This window comes from Zalophus californianus, chromosome 3, assembly GCF_009762305.2.
Source record: "Zalophus californianus isolate mZalCal1 chromosome 3, mZalCal1.pri.v2, whole genome shotgun sequence".
Classification (NCBI taxonomy): domain Eukaryota; kingdom Metazoa; phylum Chordata; class Mammalia; order Carnivora; family Otariidae; genus Zalophus; species Zalophus californianus.
In genome coordinates this window covers 58,268,530-58,290,855 of record NC_045597.1, presented here as the reverse complement: position 1 = coordinate 58,290,855, position 22,326 = coordinate 58,268,530, and the positions used below count along the sequence as shown (strand labels likewise).

The window sequence follows — 22,326 nt, the reverse complement described above, 5'->3', positions numbered from 1 at the left end:
GAAGATACTATTCTCTGATTTCAACTATGTAAGTATAACAGCAAACACTTAAATTAAACCTCCATCTTGGGGCACCTGCCTGGCTCAGTTGGTGGATCATGCGACTCTTGATCTCAGGGTTGTGAGTTCAAGGCCAACCTTGCATGTAGAGATTACTTAAAAATAAAATCTTAAAAAAAAAAAACCAAAAACTTAGAACCTAAGTGTTCATTGATGGAATGGATGAAGGAAATGTGCTGTATATAGAATATTATTCAGTCATAAAAGAGAAGAAAATCTTGCCATTTGCAACAGTATGGATAGACCTTAAGGCATTATGCCAAGTGAGATAAGTCAGAGAAAAACAAATACAGTATGCTCTCACTTATATGTGGAATTCAAAAAAAAACAAAAACAAAAAAACACTGAGCTCACAGATACAGAGAACAGACACGAATCCCAGAGGGGTCGGGGGTAGGGCGAAATGGAAAAAGAGGTCAAAAGGTACAAAATTCCAGTTTATTTTAAAATAAATAAGTCATGGGTAGGTAATGTACAGCATGGTGACTACAGTTAATAATATTGTATATCTGAAAGTTGCTAAGAGAGCAAATCTTAAAAGTTCTCATCACAAGAAAAGTTTTGTAATTATGTATGTTGATGAATGTTAATTATACTTCTTGTGGTAATCATTTCACAACATATACAAATATCGAATCATTATATTGTACACCTAAAACTAATATAATGTTATATGTCAATTATATCTCAATAAAAAGCTTCTGCACAGCAAAGGAAACAATCAACAAAACTAAGGCAACCTACAGAATGGGAGAAGACATTTATTTGCAAACAACATATCTGATAAAGGGTTAGTATCCAAAATCCATGAAGAACTTATAAAACTCTACATGCAGCAAATGAATAATCCAATTTAAAAATGGGCAGAAGACATGAATAGACATTTTTCCAAGGACATCATACAGATGGCTAACAGACACATGAAAAGATGCTCAACATCACTCATCCTCAGGGATGCAAATCAAAACTGCACTGAGATATCACCTCACACCTGTCAGAATGGCTAAAAACAACACAAGAAACAACAGGTGATGGCGAGGATGTGGAGAAAGGGGAAACTTCCTGCACTGTGTGGCAGGAATGCAAACTGGTGCAGCCATTCTGGAAAACAGCATGGAGGTTCCTCAGAAAGTTAAAAATAGAACTACCCTACGATTCAGCAATTGCATTACTAGGTATTTACCCAAAGGACACAAAAATACTGATTTAAAGGGGCACATGCACCCAGAGGTTTATAGCAGCATTATCAATAATAGCCAAATTATGGAAACAGCACAAGTGTCCATGGACTGATGAATGGGTAAAGAAGAGGTGGTATATACATACAATAGAATATTATTCAGTCATAAAAAAGAACGAAATCTTGCCATTTGCAATGATATGGATGGAGCTAGAAAGTATTATACCAAGTGAAAGAAGTCAGTCAGAGAAAGACAAATACCATATGATTTCACTCATGTGTGGAATTTAAGAAACAACACAAATGAGCAAAGGGGAGAAAGAGAGCTACAAACCAAGAAACAGACTCTTAACTATAGAGAACAAACTTATGGTTACCAGAGGGGAGATGGGTGGGGAAATGAGTTAAATAGGTGATGGGGATTAAGGAGTGCACTTGTTGTGATGAGCACTGAGTAATGTATGGAAGTGTTGAATCACTATATTGTACACCTAAAACTAATATGACACTATGTGTTAACTAACTGGAATTTAAATAAAACTTTAATATGTACATATATATATTTTTAGGGGCACCTGGGTGGCTCAGATGGTTAAGCATCTGCCTTTGGCTCAGCTCGTGATCCCAGGGTCCTGGGATCAAGTCCCACACTGGGCTCCTAGCTCAGCGGGGAGCCTGCTTCTCCCTCTCCCTCTGCCTCTCCCCCTGCTCATGCTCTCTCTGTATCTCTCTGTCTCAAATGAATAAAATCTAAAAAAACTAAAAAAATAAAATCTAAAAAAAAACATATATATATATTTTTTAAAAACTAGAAAATGACAGACAGCTGATTTATTACAGCAGGAGAGTTGTGTTACCTTTTCTAATTTTTTTCTATTACTCTTTAAGAATCTTAGTATCTCTCCTACATTATAAACAATAAATTTATTCTTAGGAAAAATTATTAAAAAACTAGCCTCATGGAATGATTCATATGTGCCTAAAAACTGATCGAGTTGTGTCAAAGAAAAGTGAAGTCACGGTTCCAAAAATGAGCAGGGCTAGGTAACAAGTTGTGTCAGAACACAAGAGTAAGGAAAAGAGTTGGCTCCTTGAAGGACTGACACAGAATCTAAAGGTGGATCCAAAATAGGACACCATGTTATGATGGAGAAAAGATAACTGTAATATATAAGTACTTTTAAGATCACAGATGTTCATTCAGGCATATGTAGGACAGATAATTAACAGAAGTCAAGGAAGTCAATTGATAATAATCTATCAGATGTCACTGCTATCAGGGAAACTGAACCCAGGAGAAAATTCAGTCCTGAGGTAATAGGGTGCTAGCCAAAGCATCAAAGAGTAAAAGATGAACCTGATAACTGCACAGGAAGGCAGAAGTCAGGGGGGGATCTGACTTGAAATGAAATTGTTGGCCTGGGGCTCCTTTTAATGAAAGACAGGTACTCTCCTAGAAGTATTTAGTTTCAAGAATGCTGTCAAGTAGCCAAAACCAAATCAAACCAAACCAAGTTTATAAGGTGTCATGCAAAGGAAAAATTACAAGTAGACCTGTGGAATTTTATCAAGTTGAAATGCTATTTGGAGATTTCCAATTGCCATGAAAATTCTGGGTACAAGAACCTGGAGAGTGAAGTTATGGAAGATGAGGCTGGAAATCCAAATTGAGGAGGGTGTTTTTAAAGACTGTTTATCAGTTAAGGGTTAGTCCCTGAGACATCCACATGATTCATTCCTTCACTTCTGTTCAAATGTCCCCTTATCAGCAAGCCTGTCCTAGAACACTTTCCTTTTCCTCCTAAATGTATTTTTCATCAGAGATCTTACCACCATATGACCAATAATGTAATTACTTATTGATTGCACGTCTCCCCCAAATAAAATATAAATAAGCTCAGGAATTTTTTTCCCCCGCTGTATTTCCAGCAACTGCAAGAGCCCCTGGCACACAGTTGGCGCTCAGTAAATATTTGCTATTGAGTAAACAAATAAATATCAGCAGATCCAAGATTAAAGATAACATAAGAAGGAAAAAATTCAAATGTGCCTATCCTATTTCCCTATCTATATAACCAGGACAACAATCCAGCAACTGTTCTTTGGTCTGGCTGAAGCAGTCCACTTTTAACTAAAAACAACAACAAAAAGCTGGGCTTTAAAAGGGGCCCTTTTGTAGAGTCAGTTCTTCCGGTCTTTTGTTTCTAAACTTTCTGTGAGGCAGTACTGGTGACATCTGGTATTGATAGGAAACACTCAAGTTTTCCAAGAATGTGAAGTCAGTTGATTAAAATAATCACACCAGCAAACCAATAAAAGAAGCAATCATGGAAATTTCCTTCTGGGAATGGATTACCCTGGTTTAGAATCTTACTGATTAATTCTTCCATATACCTTGAGTATCAGTATCTGTTAAAAGAGCCTGTCTCTTTGAATTCTAGTTAAGAGCAAAACATCTGCATAATGCAGATTAATTTAAATGTATTTGAAATAATGTTCATAGAACTAGATCTTAAAAATCTGTCATTTGTAAGGAAGAAAAAGAAAAAAAGGAATCTAAATTATGTACACTCATTTTTATTTTGAAAGCCAAAGCTTTAAAAATTAAAAATATTAATCCAGGTATCAAAAACTGCAAGTCACTTTTAAGTTAAAAGAAAAAATTATATTCTTGTTCAGATCCTTCTCCCATTTTTTAATGGATTGTTAATTTTCATTAGCTTTATTCTTTTTTTTTTAAGATTTTATTTATTTATTTGAGAGAGAGAGAGAATGAGAGATAGAGAGCACGAGAGGGAAGAGGGTCAGAGGGAGAAGCAGACTCCCCGCTGAGCAGGGAGCCCGATGTGGGACTCGATCCCAGGACTCCAGGATCATGACCTGAGCCGAGGGCAGTCGCTTAACCAACCGAGCTGCCCTATTTTTTTTTTTTTTTATTAAGTAAACTCTATGCCCAACATGAAGTGTGCACTCACAACCCCAAGAATCCCATACTCTCCTGAATGATCCAGGTGCCCACCATTATATTATTATATGAAGTGCAATATGATAAACTGACATTTTCTTCTACTCTACGTATTCCAGCAACAAAACTGTTTAGTCAAATGTATCTTTTCCTTTAAAACTGAAGACTTCATATAATACTTAGAAAGTCTCTACTACTCTGTTATTTTTAAGTATACTCAATTTTTTCCCAGAAGTTTATGGAGTCTTTTTTTTTCTTTAAGAGTCTTTTTTTACATTTAAATACTTGATCTAGTTGGCATTTATTTTGGTACAAAAAGTTAAAGTCCAGGGGCGCCTGGGTGGCTCAGATGGTTAAGCGTCTGCCTTCGACTCAGGTCATGATCCCAGGATCCTGGGATTGGGTCCTGCATCAGGCTCCCTGCTCAGCAGGCAGCCTGCTTCTTCCCCTCCCTCTGCTTCTCCCCCTGCTCATGCTCTCTCTCTCTCTCTATCTCTGTGTCTCAAATGAATTAAAAAAAAAAAAAAATCTTAAAAGTCCAGGGGAGCCTGGGTGGCTCAGTTGGTTAAGCATCTGACTTCGGCTCAGGTCATGCTCTCAGGGTCCTAGGATAGAGTCCCAGGTCATCATGCTCCCTGCTGAGTGGGGAGTCCACTTGCCCCACTCCCTCTGACTCTTCCCCCTCTCCTGCTCTCTAATAAATAAAATCTTAAAAAAAAAAAAGTTAAAGTACACTTCTTTCCCTTTTTAAATTACTTCCCTGATGACCCATTGAGCATTTACTGAACTATCCATATTTTTCTCTACTGATTTGAAGTGCTAATATATTTCCCCAGGTTCATAGTCTATTTCTGGGCTCAAATTCACTCAGAACTAAAGAATTGCAAATTAAATGAGATACCACTTTTGACATATTAATTAAGGAAGGGTTTAAAAGGCTCATAATAATCTGGTTTAGAGGAGGGTGTGAGGAAATAGGTATTACTGATAGGAACATGAATGGGAAGGAAAGACAAAATTTTTGGAAGTAAAATCACTAGGTTATACTATATATGTATATTACACTACATGTAATACACAATATATACACACTATACACACACACACACACACACATCATTTTATTCAGGACATTCACCGAAAATCTATTGGGATTTTTAGTGAAATAGCATTAAACTTATAGATTTGTCCCAGTAAAACTGCATGTCACATATTCAGGTATTCTTCTATGGCCTTCATTAAAGCTTTGGGTCTTTTGTTTTCATCTAGATCCTGTTCTTTCCCAATTACATTTATTCTTAAGGTATTTTATACTATTTGCTGTCCTAAGTGGAATCTTTTATCCATTACATTTTCCAGTTGATTATTGCTAATGCAGGGATTGTCTTATTTAATGAGAGTGACACCAGTTAATCAAAAAAGCTGGGGAGGCCTGGGTGGCTCAGTCGGTTATGTGTCTGCCTTCGGCTCAGGTGATGATCCCAGGGTCCTGGTACCAAGACTGCTTCCCCACCCTGGCTCATGCTTGTTCTCTTCAAATAAATAAATAAAATTGAACCACATCAACAATGTGTGTCTATTATCACTATGTATAGAGTAAGAACATAAAGACTCTTGCAGAGCAATCTGAGAATAGAGAATCAATCCTTCTAGTTTCTTATGACATCCCCTATGAACTTTTACAGATGTACACATCTAACTCAACGATGTATTTTCAGCAACTTGCCTCTGAGTCACTCCAAAGCACCAAACTTGGTTTCCCTAAAACACAATTTCATTATTGGGAACAAAAGAACTCAAGTGTATCAAAGAGCAGCTTTCTGGCCACAAGCATTCAGATTTTCAGGAGCATCCTAAAAGAGCAATCCTTCCCTATCTCCATACTTCAGTAATGGATAAAGTCAACAAATGCTTATTGAAATAAACTAAAAATTAACACTGGATTTCTAATAATAAACACTGCTGGAAAATGTTAAATTTACTATTTACAGGAAACCCCTTTTCTAATTATTTAAAAGAGACAGAAATATTTCCGTCCTATCCATATAAAATTTGGTGCATACTTTTTCCAATTCCAAACTCTTTTAAAAAATCAATATAGATGAAGCTAAAAATGAAGGATGGTTGCATTATGATTTTAATCTACTCCAAGAGGTTAAGCTAAATTTGTCATAATTTTAGACTACAATCTTTCCCCAAAAGTCTACATAGCTTACACATATAAAAACAAAGTTCTTCTCTCCTTAGCATTCACCTAAGCTACAAACCAAGGTTCTTATTTTGTGTTAAGAAAAAATAAGGAATAGCAGGAAAACATGACTAGACATCAGGGAACTGGAATACTAGTTCCAGCCCCCCCCCTCCCCGCCGCACTCATTCAATTGCATTCTCTAACTTAACAACAAAGCACAAGGAACTGGGTTGGGTACTTAATAGTGAGGACCCGGTTTCTAGTTCTGGCTTCATGATTCTCCATCATTTAATCACTTATATAATTCTAGACAAACCACAACTTCTCTGAACTTCACTTTCTTGGAGACAATAATATATGTTCTTTGTATCATTTAAAATTAGTATGAACATTAAATTAGAAATGTAAGGTCTGAAAATGATTCTAAAGATCTAGTTCAATATTCTTTTTTTACAAATATATAATAGAGAAGTTAAATTATTTGCTCAATGTCACATTAATTTTTAGTAGCAGAGCCGGAATTACGAGTCTAAGTCCCTTAACACCTAGATTGGTTTTTTTACACTATATCTTCCTGCTTCTAAAGTAGGTGAAAGATTTTTAAAAACCACAACCAACCTATAATCTTCCTCAACTGTATTTTATAACCAAATTAACCCCTATGCCCCCAAGCATACTTTGGATGTGATGAATTAACTTCTCTTCTAGAAATTTAGAGTGGAACTAATTATGTAGCATTCTTGAGAAAATTGAGAAAACTGTCACTCAAATCATTTTATGTGTTTTTGGTTGAAAAAGACAACATGACTATACTGATAGTACTATACTAAGACATCATTACCAGGCATGGCTCTAGCCTTCAAGACTTTAAATGTGAAACTCTTATTCAACTTTATTTTTTTTTAAAGATTTATTTATTTATTTGAAAGAGAGAGAGAGAGAGCACATGAGACGGGGGAGGGTCAGAGGGAGAAGCAGACTCCCCGCCGAGCAGGGAGCCCGATGCGGGACTCGATCCCGGGACTCCAGGATCATGACCTGAGCTGAAGGCAGTCGCTTAACCAACTGAGCCACCCAGGCGCCCTCTTATTCAACTTTAAAGGCTTGCCTTCTTGAGACATTACCTCCTCTGAAGGCACTTTAACCGACTTGGTTGACTCTCATCTCCATTTTGTATAAACATCGATTGTTATACTCTGTACTGCAATTATTTCTTTGTTTTTTAATCTTAATCGAATTGAATGAATATGTCTTAAAAGGAAGACAGACTAAATACTATGGAAGTATAGAAAAAAACTGATGAAATTGAGAGGTCTCCATAAAAAATGTGATAGGATTTTAAGAGGCAGAGATGAAAGAGTCGGAGCAGGGAGAGATAGGAAAAAAGGAAGAAGGAACAACTCAAAGTGTTGGCAGTAATAAATAGATTTACTCAAGTTTTAAGTCTTACATCACAACATTCCTGTTCCTCTTAATTTCCTTTACCCTCTTTGCTTGAACCTGCTTCAACTACCATTCCCATCTACTTTTAGTTTGCTATAAATCATCATTCATCACCCTAAAAATCTTTCTTCTACTTCCACCCAACCCTACAAGCTGGTTCAACCCTCTGAACTTGGGTAGATGACTCATGCTCGAGTAAAGAGTAACAAAAATTACTAAGTGTTTGCAATAATGATGGAAAGGTAAACCACTTTCAAATTATATCAACACACAGTAATGCTAAATTTGTTTAACTAAAAGATCTTTTTATATAAAATAAATATATTCTATTGACATAAATTATAAATGTTCATTTCTCAAATTGAAAGTTTTGTTCATGTCTGAACTTAAAAAATTCATCCTAATAGGCTTCAGAAGATTCTAAAGTGAGAAAACTTTTTTAATAAGTATAAATTTGAGATGGGAGAGAATGTTTAAGAGTCACATCTCATCACAACAAAAATTTGCTGCATTCAAAACAAAGTAAGTTTAGAGTATTATTCTTACATTTTAAAATTTCACTATTCCACACTTTATTTTGAACTTGAACAACTTTATTTCAGTTTAAGTTTCACAACACTCCCATCCAATTGTTTTATAAATCTCGTATTCTCGATGTTATTTTAGGTACAAATCCAATTATGGCCACCAAAATTTTTAATGAGAAATCACTTTAGAGTTTTGATCAATTTTATAATAAAAACATGGCATCTTATTTGTGCTTTGGAAAGAAAACTTTTTATTTATTTATTTTTAAATATTTATTTATTAGAGAGAGAGAGAGAGAGCAGGGGGAGGGGGAGAATGAGAGAGAGAGAATCTTAAGCAGACTCCCCACTGAGAGTGGAGCCTGAGGCAAGGCTCGATCTCAGGACCCTGAGATCACGACCTGAACTGAAATCAAGAGTTGGACACTTAACTGACTGAGCCACCCAGGCACCCCAGAAAAATCTTTTAAAAAATAATTCTATAGAAATACAAAGTAAAGTCTTTTTCAATGTTACATCTTTACAGCATAACAAAATGTTAACAAAATTCCCCTTATGAGACTCTTGTATTAAGCAAAGAATATTTCTTGTACATATTTCTTGTACCTGTTTTCAAAATTAGAAATCCTTAAACATAAAAAATGAAAAGTGACTCCTTGATTTGTTATACCTGAGAGTGAAAAAAACCAAACTAGCAGCTTAAGCATTCAAAGTATTAAAAGAATCAGAATCAGATACAGAAGCAGGAAGGGACCTCTTAGCAGTCCAACCCCCTCAATTTATAGCCAAGGAGCCAGAACCTTAGGAAGGTCAAATGACTGCATAACAAGCTTCTCTGATTCTTTGCTGGTGCTCTGTACACAACACTTTCACACTTCCCTATCAAAATGCAAAAAATTACAGATTTACATTTTATTGCCTACATACACAATTCTGTACTTCATTCATAACCTGCACTAGCAAATAGTCTTTTTCCTTCTAGTCTATCCATAGAGAAAAACTTTCAAAATATTTCAGAGATTTTCAGATATTTCAAGAAGTAGCCTACTGGACTTGCTAATCCCTCACTTCTTTAGATCCATGGTCTCTTACCTGTTCTTAGTCACAGAATCTCATCAAAGCCATGGAGCCAGTCCTCAGGGGAACGAATAAAACAGGAGTTTTAGAGATGTCAAGGTCTTTAGGTGGAGATCCCTTGCACTAGACTATCAAACTTTCCTCAGAATTAAACCAGAATTACCACATATATTTGGACTATATTAATCTACCAACATATGTTTCTCAGAACCATAATTTGACATTGGGTACTCTTCTTAAATTGAGGTCCAATGAGAAATGGCATATGTTCTGCCACTAGAAAACAACCTCCTATGGTCATTTAATGGTTCACCTGTAAAGATTCACAATGTATTTCTGAGATAAAGCAAAGAAGTTTCTCCCTTGACACTCTGGAATGTTTTCTTTCATTAAATGAAAGCAACATAATCCACCAAGTTTTCCTTTTCTGCCTTGCATCAAATGCAGTAGCTTCTCTTAGCCTAGATTTTTCAAACATCATTATTTCACATATTGCCCCTTCCCACCCTTCTCTCTCCCCACCTAACACTTGGCTTTTATTCTTTTGCTAATATATAATGAATTTGGGTTTTAAGACTTTTTTGCCTTTTGCAAACTTTTATTGTGTTCAAAATGAACAATTTTTAGAATAATGAAAATGACTAATATATAGAATAATTTCTCACATTTAAATTTTTTTAAGGTTTTTATTTTTTTGAGAGAGAGACAGAACAAGTAGGCAGAGCAGCAGGCAGAGGGAGAGGGAGAAGCAGGCTCCCCGCTGAGCAGCGAGCCTACACGGGGCTCCATCCCAGGACTCTGGGATCATGACCTGAGCCGAAGGCAGATGCTTAACTGACTGAGCCACCCAGGTGCCCCACATTTAAACTTTTTAACTGTTCTATACTTTCTTTTTAAACTTTTAAAGTTTAGGTATAATTTACATTTAATAAAACACTAAAATCTTAAATGTTTATTCTATCAGTTATGACAATTTTAAAATTATCATTTGCTTTATATTCTTTTTGGAAGCAAGAAGGGTATAAATGAATAAATAGTTGATGGATTCATGAGTTGATCTGTGACAGGCTAGCAGGGGGGAAATAGAAAAGGGTGGGACTGGAAATAAGAAGACAAGGCATTATAACAACCATACAGGCAAGAGTGACAGGGTTACCCCAGAAAGGTGGCAGTGAGAATTAAAGGGGGACAAGATAAAAATGATACTGCTATCAAGGTCAGAAAATAACCATTATGAAAACAAAGAGACAGTAAGAATTGCTGAGGAGCACACTTAACACATTATTTGTTTATAGTGGGTGTCCAATAAAGATTTATTTATTCATCCAATGAACTATTATGAGCCTATTTTGAATCAGGCATAAAAAAGACGAACCATGAGAGACGATGGACTCTGAAAAACAAACTGAGGGTTCTAGAGGGGAGAGAGGTGGGGGGATGGGTTAGCCTGGTGATGGGTATTAAAGAGGGCACGTTCTGCATGGAGCACTGGGTGTTATGCACAAACAATGAATCATGGAACACTACATCAAAAACTAATGATGTAATGTATGGTGATTAACATAACAATAAAAAATTTTTTAAAAAAGTTACAGCATAGGGGGAAAAAAAAGAAAAAAAAAGTCAGATTCTTGCCTCCTCAATATCATAGCTGTAGCAGAAATTTAGTCAAGATCTCACAAGTTGCCCAAATCTTTAAACTTCTAATAGTTAACTAACAGAATACTCTCTCTCAACCTGATAAAAAACGAGTTACACAACTAAATGATTTATACTATTATTGTAGTGAATAAAAGGTCCACTTTATAGACTAGCTGGCTATTTACCTGGCTTCTTGATAAAATTAAAATTTGAAAAGTGAAGACTCACATAATCAGAGTCACTAAATTTCAAATCAGTGGTACATGTTTTTTCAGGGCCCTAGAAAGCCCCACTCAAGAAATAAGTTGATTCACAGACTTAAATTTCAAAAGTGTACAAATCTCATATTAAAATAACAGTTTGGTCTGAGGCTATCAAATACAAAGCACCTATTAAATATACTCAATTCCCTATATTTATTTAACTCCCTTTGTAAGCAGTTACTATATTTTTCAAATCTTAACCTCAGGAATTTTCAAGGTATCTAATTTCACTTTGGTTCCTTAATTAGAAGTCAAATTAAGTATCTTGAAAAATCCAGCATTTAATAATCTCTGAAGCAGACGGCCCCTCTGCTATTGCTCTTTTCCTTAACAGAAACAGTTTTCAACAAAAGTAAAGTTTATTACTATGATTCATTCATCAGCAAACATGTATCACTAACAGGGTCAAAACCTGTGTTAAGAATTAAAAATACAAACATATACTAATATCCTGATAATAACAAAAAGCTTAATTCAACAAATAGTGATCTATAAGCACCAATAACTCAAACACGAAAAACTAGAAATGAATAGTTAAGTGAATAACAAGTCCAGTGAATAACAACATCAATATGTAGAAGAATATTCCAATGCAGAATTAATACATTTTACCTCTTTGTTTGAGACAATGCCATATTAAAATGAAAGCAGAAGTAAACAAGGTCAGGGCATAAGACTGCTTATTATTTTATTTAATGATGACTAAAGAGATTATCGATTTAATAGATTACTAAGAAACTACAATAGAAAATTTTTCTCAATAAGAACACAAGCTTATTAACTACTCCTTATTTCATTACTATTCACCTGCTTTCTAATATGAACACTTACACATGCTACCTCTTTTTCATACCAGAGCGATACACAAAGAATTCAACCCTTTAACGTTTAAGTTTATTGATTATAAATAATACTCATTTTTTGGTGTCACTTGATTATAAATTTCCCAGTCAAAACAACAAAAAAAAAGAGAATACGATTCAGGCAGGATTCATCAACAAACAACAGAAGGTGCTAAACTTAATTTTATAATGAAAAAGGTAAAAAATCAGCATAAAACATATTACTGCAACATATTACTTTTAAATTAGGTAATTTAGGAAGGAAAAACAAATCACTCTTAAATTCCCTAAATTTCCCTAATAGATACTTCGAAAGACAGAGTTTTGGCCCAAACTGAACCAAACTAGAAAACAGCAACAGTAAACTGTAACTGGATCTAGCCTTCTCTGAAAAATGGTAATTTAGAACAAGAAAAACACGTATGTGTCCAGAGGTTGTGGTATTGTCAATCCCCGAGGAAGTAACAACCATATTCAATTACCTCCATCCTGCACATACTTTATTCTTCCAAGTTCTTTGGACTTTAAAAAAATGAGTATCCCTTAAATATAAATACATTCCGAAACAACTCATAGGAGCTTTTAAATGAAAACAAAATCTGAACCACACATAGTTAATGTCATATTAAGAGGGGTAAGAGGCAGGTTGAGGGTAATGAAAATAAAATTATGAACCTAAAATTTAGCCAAGTAGTATAACTTTTATTCTCCAAAACTTATTTTATTCAATTTAGGGGGGAAAAAAGTTTGTTTAAAAAAACACAAGTTAGTTCCGTGCATAAGTAAGATTAATACCATGCCAAACATGAACATTCTTGAATTTATTCTTTGGTGAAAGTAACTTAAAAATCGGAAGTGCTCTAAAATATTAACTCAATTTTATAGGAAAGAGGAAAGAATGTTAGAAAATTGTTTATCAAAAATGGAAGAGATGCAGGATTGGAGCCATTCACAATCATACCAATTAAATCTCGATGTGCAATTATGGCAAACAGAAGCCAGGAGTGGCAAAATTACCACTGGTCAGTCAAATATTTTTTACGCCTAGGGCGCCTGGGTGGCTCAGCTGGTTAAGCAATTGCCTTCGGCTCAGGTCATGATCCTGGAGTCCCGGGATCGAGTCCCGCATTGGGCTCCCTGCTCGGCAGGGAGTCTGCTTCTCCCTCTGACCCTCTTCCCTCTCATGCTATCTCTCATTCTCTCTCTCTCAAATAAATAAATAAAATCTTTAAAATATATATATATTTTTGACACCTAAAGATTAAATTTCTCTTTTTCCTAAGTCATTAAACAGTTTTTTCAATGCTATATTAAAATACCACAATTTCAATTTATACACACTCATATACATTTTATTTCTTTAAAAAATTCGTATTCCAAACACAAAAGCAATCAAATAAGAGAAAAAGTCTTAATACTGATTTCTTATTACCAAATAGAAATAAAAGAAAGGAAAGAAGGTGGCCAAAATCCCAGAAGCAATTCCGCATAAAAAGAGTTAAAGGGCAGAGGCTCAGCTCAACAGCCAGTGACCATTTGCAAGCCTCCTAGGTATATTCCCAGCAGACACATGATCAGATTAAAGGCACAGTAAACAAACGGGGCTGAAACCTTTCTTTGTCCAAGCCCAACCTCTTCTTCCTGTGATGTCATACTACAAATCTAGCAAGGCTTTCTTTTCCACTTCAGAGAAAGCCCATCTCACAATACATCTGGCAACGGAGGAAAAGGCTTCAATTCAGCAAGAGCTAACATGCTTAGGAATTTATTTCGGAAACTTTAAAAGACTCTTCTGCTTACCACCATCTGGAATCCACTGCAGGAATACCAAAAAGGAAAACTTCATTTAAAAGGAGCAAGAAGTGAGACCAAACTGGGAATGTTTAAGTGTCTGAAAACTCTTCACTGAAAGCAAAAAAAGACTACTACCTTCATCTTAAATATATTGGAGCGTAGAGAAACTTTAATTTTGGAATATTCATCTTGACTACTGAAATACAAGTTTACCAGATGAGTTTTCTTCCCATCTCAGAACACAGCTTTTCTTTAAATTAATAATCCAATAGCTTGGCTTCACTGACTACATTTTTCAAAAGTTGTTCGTCGGTTACCTAAACCCTGGATTCACGGATTTTCGGATTAGAAAATGAGAATATTTTCCTGTTGAAGAACCAAGTGGAAACTTTACAACAACGAATTTCATGTTTCTTATCGAGATTTCAAAGAAAAAGGAAATATTTATAAATCTATCCAAAGATACAAAGAATTTGCAAATACTCTGGAGGGTATAAAGTCACAATCTGAATACCAAAGAAGACTGCAGCTGACAAAAGGACTTCAATTCTGTAAACTGGACGTGCCTTTATAATGGTAAGCAGTAACAGCTCCAATTGCTCCTATGATGACTCCTTTAAGTACACTTTGTATGGGTGCATGTTTAGTATGGTGTTTGTGCTTGGGTTAATATCCAACTGTGTTGCCATATACATTTTCATCTGCACCCTCAAAGTGAGAAACGAAACCACAACATACATGATTAACTTGGCAATGTCAGACTTGCTGTTTGTTTTTACTTTACCCTTCAGGATTTTTTACTTTGCAACACAGAACTGGCCGTTTGGAGATGTACTTTGTAAAATCTCAGTGATGCTGTTTTATACCAACATGTATGGAAGCATTCTGTTCTTAACCTGTATTAGTGTGGATCGGTTTCTGGCAATTGTCTACCCATTTAAGTCAAAGACTTTAAGAACCAAACGAAATGCAAAACTCGTGTGCATTGCTGTGTGGCTAACTGTGATAGGAGGAAGTGCACCAGCAGTATTTTTTCAGTCCACCAATTCTCTGGGGAACAATTCCTCAGAAGCCTGCTTTGAAAAATTTCCAGAAGCCACATGGAAAACGTATCTCTCAAGGATTGTAATTTTCATCGAAATAGTGGGATTTTTTATTCCTCTAATTTTAAACGTAACTTGTTCTAGTGTGGTGCTAAGAACTTTAAATAAACCTGTTACATTAAGTAGAAGCAAAATAAACAAAACTAAAGTTTTAAGAATGATTTTTGTACATTTGGTCATATTCTGCTTCTGTTTTGTGCCTTACAATATCAATCTTATTTTATATTCTCTTATGAGAACACAAACATTTGTAAATTGCTCAGCAGTGGCAGCAGTAAGGACCATGTACCCAATCACTCTCTGCATTGCTGTTTCAAACTGTTGCTTTGACCCTATAGTTTACTACTTCACGTCAGAAACGATTCAGAATTCAATAAAAATGAAAAACTGGTCTGCTAGGAAAAGTGACTTCAGATTCTCTGAAGTTCACAGCACAGAGAACTTTATTCAACATAACCTACAGACCTTAAAAAATAAGATATTTGACAGTGAATCTACAATATAAGCTGCCTGAAATGAAACCGCTGGGACTACACTGGGAACCTCGTAAGTTCCTTCAACTGTGAGAAGTGTTTTCTTGGACAACTATTTCTCCACCTCTGAAAGAAAATAAACAAGTGGACATTTTAAAGTTATTAGTATAAAAAATTGTATTTGCTGTGTTAAGCATTAAAATGTATTCTATTCTTGTATACATACTATTTTATTTTTCTGAGCCATTTTGACCTCTACCTTCCTCTTCATTAAAAAATTCCTAAAAGACTTGTTCAAAGTCTAAAAGTGACTATGATTTAAATCATGTGGTGACCATGTGTGCTGTTTAATTTCTTAGCAATTTTAAACTAAATGATTTATAACAAGTGTTTTACATATTTAATATTTTTATTCAACATATCTAATTTCTATTTCAATTTGAATTGGAACTACTAATCATGTTTCTTGAACTATAACATAAACGAGAAAGGAGAATAATTTGAAATAACAAGTGGTTTTGGAGTGTTCTTTGAAAAAAATAGCTAAAAATGTCTTCTCTAGAATAACAACACATTAACTATTTGGGGATCTCAAGCAGTTACAGATAATATTCAGGCTTTTGTCTTTGTAGGCAATTCATAAGAAGCAAGTGCTATCTAACCATGTAGTATGTATACTTTAAAAATTATCATTTTGATCTATTTTCTGGATATAACAGTGTTCAATTTCAAAATAATATATGCCACCAAAATTGAGAGGGAAGAAACTAACAAAATGCTGTTTTGCTAGGTATACTTAAAAAAAAATACTACTTGGAGGTACATTTTAAAGGTATATTTTGTCACAATAAGTAACCTGTATGTGCATTTTAAGTCAGAAATACCACAGATAGTAAGATAGTGAAATACAAGACTTGGTGCTTAGAAAGTGATCAGTAAATACATTACTTCCCTTCTCTCTTTTGACCATTTAAAGTCTAATATTGAACAGCCGAAAATATTATTTCCAGTATGCAAAATGTTAATGTACTTCAAAATAATTTATAAAGTAAAAACACAGTTCCTTATGTAAAAAGCACCAAAACTACAGGGCCAAATAACTCAGTACAACTACATTTTCATTTTCTTAAACACAGAAAAGGTATCGATTTGAGCTATAATTTAGTAGATATTAAGTACCAACTACTCTAAAACTTTTTCATTTTCCAACATATTTTCTTTCAAATTCAAGCAGTTCTCCAAAGTTAAAAAAGAATGCTTTTTATTTGAGAAAAATGACATAATTAAATTCAGCATTCAATGTATTTGATTTTTACATCTAATCTTTCAAGTCCTGAACACAACTTTGGACAAATACTCTTTTTTTTTTTTTTAAAGCGATAAAAGTTTATTAAGTAAAGATACAGAAGAAGCTCTCAAGAGTGAGAGGGGTCCCAACAGGGTTGTCGTGGACAACTACTCTTAATTTAAATTTGATTTTTGCTGTTCTCTGGGCTTGGGCTACAATGATTTCAGACAAATCATAATCATTTGCTAGATAAGTAATCTATTTTCAAGAAAATAACTGGGGGATTTTCTTCAGGTAGCCATGGTTTCCTTTAGATAAACCAAAGGCAAAATAAATCCTTAAAGTCTTCAATTTGCCCTGTAGTACACCTTTATTTGATATCACTCTTCAGAAAATAAATATACCTACCACTCTTGAAAAGCAACTAACAACCTAATGATGTGGAGAAAAGGGGCTGAGAGTTTGTAACTGAGATTTCTCAGAACTTTCCTTAGCTTAAAGATCTGTGAGCAAGATCTCAAAGTATGACTATTACTTTAAAATACAAGCAAAACAGTCATTAGATATTTGTTGTTACTGTGATTACTGGAGACATTTTTGTTGCCCTCTTGTCAACAGAAAGATGAATCAAAGTTTTGTAAGATTTTTCACAAAGTAATAGCTAACAGATAATGAATACTAGTTTTATCTTCTAGAACTTCAAATCCTGGGTAAAGCTTAACTACATGGACAGAAAGTGTTCTAAAGTTATTTTCCTTTGTTAGCATTGCATGTTATGGTAAATTACATACTCAAAATGTTCTCTTTCTTCTTTCCCCAGAAAGCCTCTTGAGAACTCTTGAGAATTTTACTTTTTTTACTTTAAAGTGAGAGTACCAAGCCCTCCCTACCAAAAAACTATGCCCACTCTTTTTAACATCTTTGTAAAAGAGTAGATGATTTAATTAATCTTCTGTTCCACATTAACACCCTTCAAAGGAACAGATGAGAACATTTTTAAGGTGTGGAAATCAGCGCCCCAGGATCCTAATGACTGGTTCTAAACTCAGAAATGACCTTTTCTGAGAAAATAACTAAGTAACTAGTTTATTAAAAGACATGTATGAAAATATATGTGCTGTACATAATATATGTACAAAAAATTTAAAGAAACTGGAGACACTACTTCATCAAGGAGTTTTGACTTTATATTCTACATTCAAAATACTGAAAGTAAATTTGAGGTATAAATCTTATACATACTGGTATTTAAAGATTAGTCACTCAGTTGAGGAATATAAAATGTAATAAAAAACTTCATATCCCCAAGCATTTAAGTCACAACTCGTATCTAAAGCAACTGCTTTTTGCTTCTGTAATTTTGGACCCCTAATGAATGAACCAGATATACGATCTCTTGTCAGTATATTAGGTTACCATTGCCTAACAGAATCTTTACTACCTCTCAACACCCAAACTTTTTTTTAGTACTTACATGTCAATCCAACCCCAGATGCAAGTAAGGGAAGATATAACCTGGTGCTCTTAGTTGTGAATAAATATATAAAAAATTTTATAAAGTGCTTACTAACAGATGAATCTTAACATAATCCTAAGGTAAAATATTTTTAAAAAGCTCTGTTGGGCTGGGCTGAGAATCAAATTATCCATTTATAACATGATCTCCAAGAAATAAATTCTAAATTAAAAGGAACTAATGGACAAACATAAGGACACAAAACATCTTTAAACAGACCAGAGTATTTAATAGTCAATATTACTTAATTACATTTTCCAGAAATCAACATACACACTTTCCTAAAATCACAAATTCTTAATTACCTATTTAATCTCTTTCTTCAACCTTTTTACCTGATGTCTATTACCCATTTTCTGACAGTCAATTTTACAAAAAAACAAAGAATTATCAATTAAACAGGGCAATAGATCAGGATAATAAAATAGTATGAAATTAACTCTAGGCCAACTACTCTATCAAGTCTTTCCCCTTCCTCCTGCTCTCAAAAAAGATTTACTTCAATAACTCCTTAAAAGGATACAAAATTATCTCTCATCACACTGTGATTCAAGTGCTAAAAGCAGTGGCAAAAACAGAATCCAAGACACAACACCCGAGAAACAGAGATAATTCATGAATTTAATAACCACTTTTCAAACTCAAACCTTACTTTACTCATATAGAATCAACTCATCAACTAATTTGAAAATAATTAAAATTTAAGTAAAGAGTAAGAATGAAAAACAAGTATGTGTTATATACTTAAAGCCAAGTTATAGTTAAGAGCCATAGGGTGAATGTGCTGCGTTCTATTAAACTTCCCATCAAAATGACTTCTGGTAAATTCACAATTTAAAACTAAAAGAGCGTATAGGTCATCTTAACTGAAGAATTAAAGGGCTAAGTAACTTGCATAAGGTCACAGAACAAGTTAAGGTAGAGCCAGGATAAGAATTTGGGGTTTTTTGTTTGTTTTTGACTTGTCTATTTCTTTAATGGTGGCCAGGGAAGTAGCACATGCAAAAGTCCTTGGGAGAGAACTTGGTATACTGAAAGAACTAAAACAAACCTAAAGTGGCTGGAGATATAAGGCTGAGACCTTACATGTATTTATAGGCCATAATAAAGCCATATTAAGATCTGAGGAGATGTGGAAAGCCCTGAAGAATTTCCAGTTAGGAGAGACATGATAGATTTGCATTTCAAAAAGATTCCTCTGATTACAGAGTAGAGATGCATTTGTCTTCAGCAAAAAGAAAACAATCACAATAAGAGATTATTTATTCAATTTAAACTTAAAGAGCTGTTCTAATCCTTTATGTTCTTTCTCCCTTATTAAAATGGCCTTTCTTTTTTGAAATGATGCTGATGAAAGATAGGAAGACTATTTTATTTTATTATTTTTTATTTTTTTTAAATATTTTATTTGTTTATTTGAGAGAGAGAGAATGAGAGACAGAGAGCACGAGAGGGAAGAGGGTCAGAGGGAGAAGCAGACTCCCTGCTGAGCAGGGAGCCCAATGCGGGACTCGATCCCGGGACTCCAGGATCATGACCTGAGCCGAAGGCAGTCGCTTAACCAACTAAGCCACCCAGGCGCCCAGGAAGAATATTTTAATGTCATCACTTTGTAAAATTAAATGAGTGACGCTTGTGGAGAAATTGGTACATACATACACTGCTGATGGGAACAGAAAACGGTATGATCCTTATGGACGGGAATTTGGCAATATCACACACACACATTTACTCTTTGAGCCAGCACTCTCATTTCTAGGTATGTACCCTGAAGACATAATTTCAATAATGTAAAAACATATGTACAAGGTGCAGCATTATTTGAAACTGTAAATATTGGAAACTACCTAGAAGTCCACGCATAGAAGACTGACTGAATAAATTGCAGCACATATACAATGTAGCACCATTCAGCTGTAATAAAGAATGAGAAAGAGCTCTATGAACTGATATGCTGAGATTGCCAGAAAGTGTTAAGTGAAAAAAGTAGCAATACATATATGGTAGGCTATCTTTGGTATAACAAAAGGCAAAATAAAACAGCATACATATATTTGCTTATTTTTACCAAAAGAAACACAAAGAATAGGGGTGAGGAACAGCACAGAAAGGATATTGAAGGTTATGACACTTATCTGAGTGTAAGACTTTGGGAAACATGTTAATGTTATACATCAGAAATCAGAAACTCTTTTCTTCAAGGGTCAGATAGTATCTTAGGCCTACAGACTATATGGTCCTGTTGCAACTTTTCAACTCTGCCTTATAGCACAAAAGCAACCACAGACAATACATAAGTGAATGAGTGTGGCTGTGTTCCAATAAAACTTTACAGAATCAGGTAGTTGGTCTGTGAGCTGTATGTGCCACTTCTTATTCCACACAGTCAAAAAACTAAAGCCAACAAGTATGGGAAAGAAAAAAACAAACCCAATCTAGAACTATATCCATATTAGTACATGGCAGGTAATAGTTCTCAATCACCTGTTGAATGAATGAACCTTAAAATTCTATTTAAAGATGGACATGAGTTCTAGTGTGTGTGTGGCGGGGGGGGGGGGCGCCTTGAGCTCACAACCCCGAGATCATGACCTGAGCTGAAATAGTCAGATGCTTAACCAACTGAGCCACCCAGGTACCGTACCCCCTTCACTCCCCCTCCTTCCTTTTAATAACCATTGTCACCACTGTTACCATGTAATATTGGGACTACTACAATTACATTCTCAGCCTGCTTCCTTTTTTTTTTAAAGCTTTATTTATTTGAGAGAGAGAGGGAGAACACAGAGTGAGAGGGAGACGCAGACTCCCCACTGAACAGACACAGGGCTTGACCCCAGGAACTCGAGATCACAACCCAATCAGAAAGCAGACACCCAACTGACTGAGCCACCCGGGCACCCCCTCAGCCTGCTTCCTGCTTTCTTCCCTTCGACCATGCAGGACAGGTCAACCACATTTACTTATTAAATCACCACTTTAAACCAGTCACTTAATGCCCAGTTTTGGGGGGGTTTTGGAGTTTTTTGTTTTGTTTTGTTTTTGAGAGGGAGGGAGAAGTGGGGGGAGGGGCAAAGGGAGAGGGACCGAGCAGGTTCCATGACCAGCTCAGAGCATGAAGTGGGGCTCAATCTCACAACCCTGAGATCACAACTGGAGTTGAAATCAAGAGCTGGCGACCTAACAGACTGAGCCACCCATGCGCCCCTGTCCGGTTTTAAAAGTTGTCAGATTCTCCATTGCCTGGAAGGGAAAGTCCAGTTTCAAAGTTCAACATTCTCCAAAATACAGCCCTGACCTCTTGATTTTTTGGTTTATTTTCTCTCTCCCAAATAAGATTCCTCCACTCTTGGTTGGTCTACTACATGTCCTGTGCTCGTAACTCTTATTTTATTGACTCTAGACATTTAGGCACATAACACACTACTTGCCCCACCCCAGTCAATAAAACTCACTGTGCCCCTCTACTCTGATAAAATCCTTTTCATCCTCCAAGGACCAGTTCTACTCCTAAACAAAATCTTCTTTGATAATGCTTATTGTCTGTACCACTTATTTGGTTTTTTTTTTTTTAACTGCCTTTGTTAGTTATCTTTTTATCTTCCTAATACCTCAAGCTCCCTGAGGAAAGGGATTATGTTTTGTACTTCTTTGTATTCTTTATAGCATCTAACATAGGTTGAAATGGAGGAAGTAGAGATGGGAAGGAAAGGGCTTAAGAGTTAAGAACAAATTAAATATTACTTACCCACCAGACTGAAGATTTAATTTTTTTCCCTTTTTCTATTTTTATTTTAATTTCAGTATAGTTAACATACAGTGTTGTATCGGTTTCAGGTATACAAGGAGAAGTGATTTGAAGATTTTTTTTTTAAAGATTTATTTATTATAGAGAGAGAAGGAATCCTTAAGCAGATTTCCCACTGAGCACAGAGCCCCAATGAGTGGGGGCTCAGTCCCACT

The 22,326-nt window shown here is 35.2% G+C and overlaps 2 protein-coding genes across 3 annotated transcripts in view; one reads left to right on the top strand and one right to left on the bottom strand.

Moving 5' to 3' along the window:
* The window catches only part of RB1 (RB transcriptional corepressor 1), a 160,508-nt gene that overhangs the window by 43,029 nt on the left and 95,153 nt on the right, over positions 1–22,326 (bottom strand). The gene's annotated exons all lie outside the window — the stretch shown is intronic.
* On the top strand, positions 13,856–15,878 carry LPAR6 (lysophosphatidic acid receptor 6). Its single transcript, XM_027589126.2, has one exon. The coding sequence runs from the start codon at positions 14,557–14,559 to the stop codon at positions 15,589–15,591; it is 1,035 nt and encodes a 344-aa protein (XP_027444927.1). The 5' UTR covers positions 13,856–14,556; the 3' UTR covers positions 15,592–15,878.

Excerpts from the sequence above, each read along its gene's own strand:
- LPAR6 (XM_027589126.2), top strand. The coding sequence starts at position 14,557 with ATGGTAAGCAGTAACAGCTCCAATTGCTCCTATGATGACTCCTTTAAG.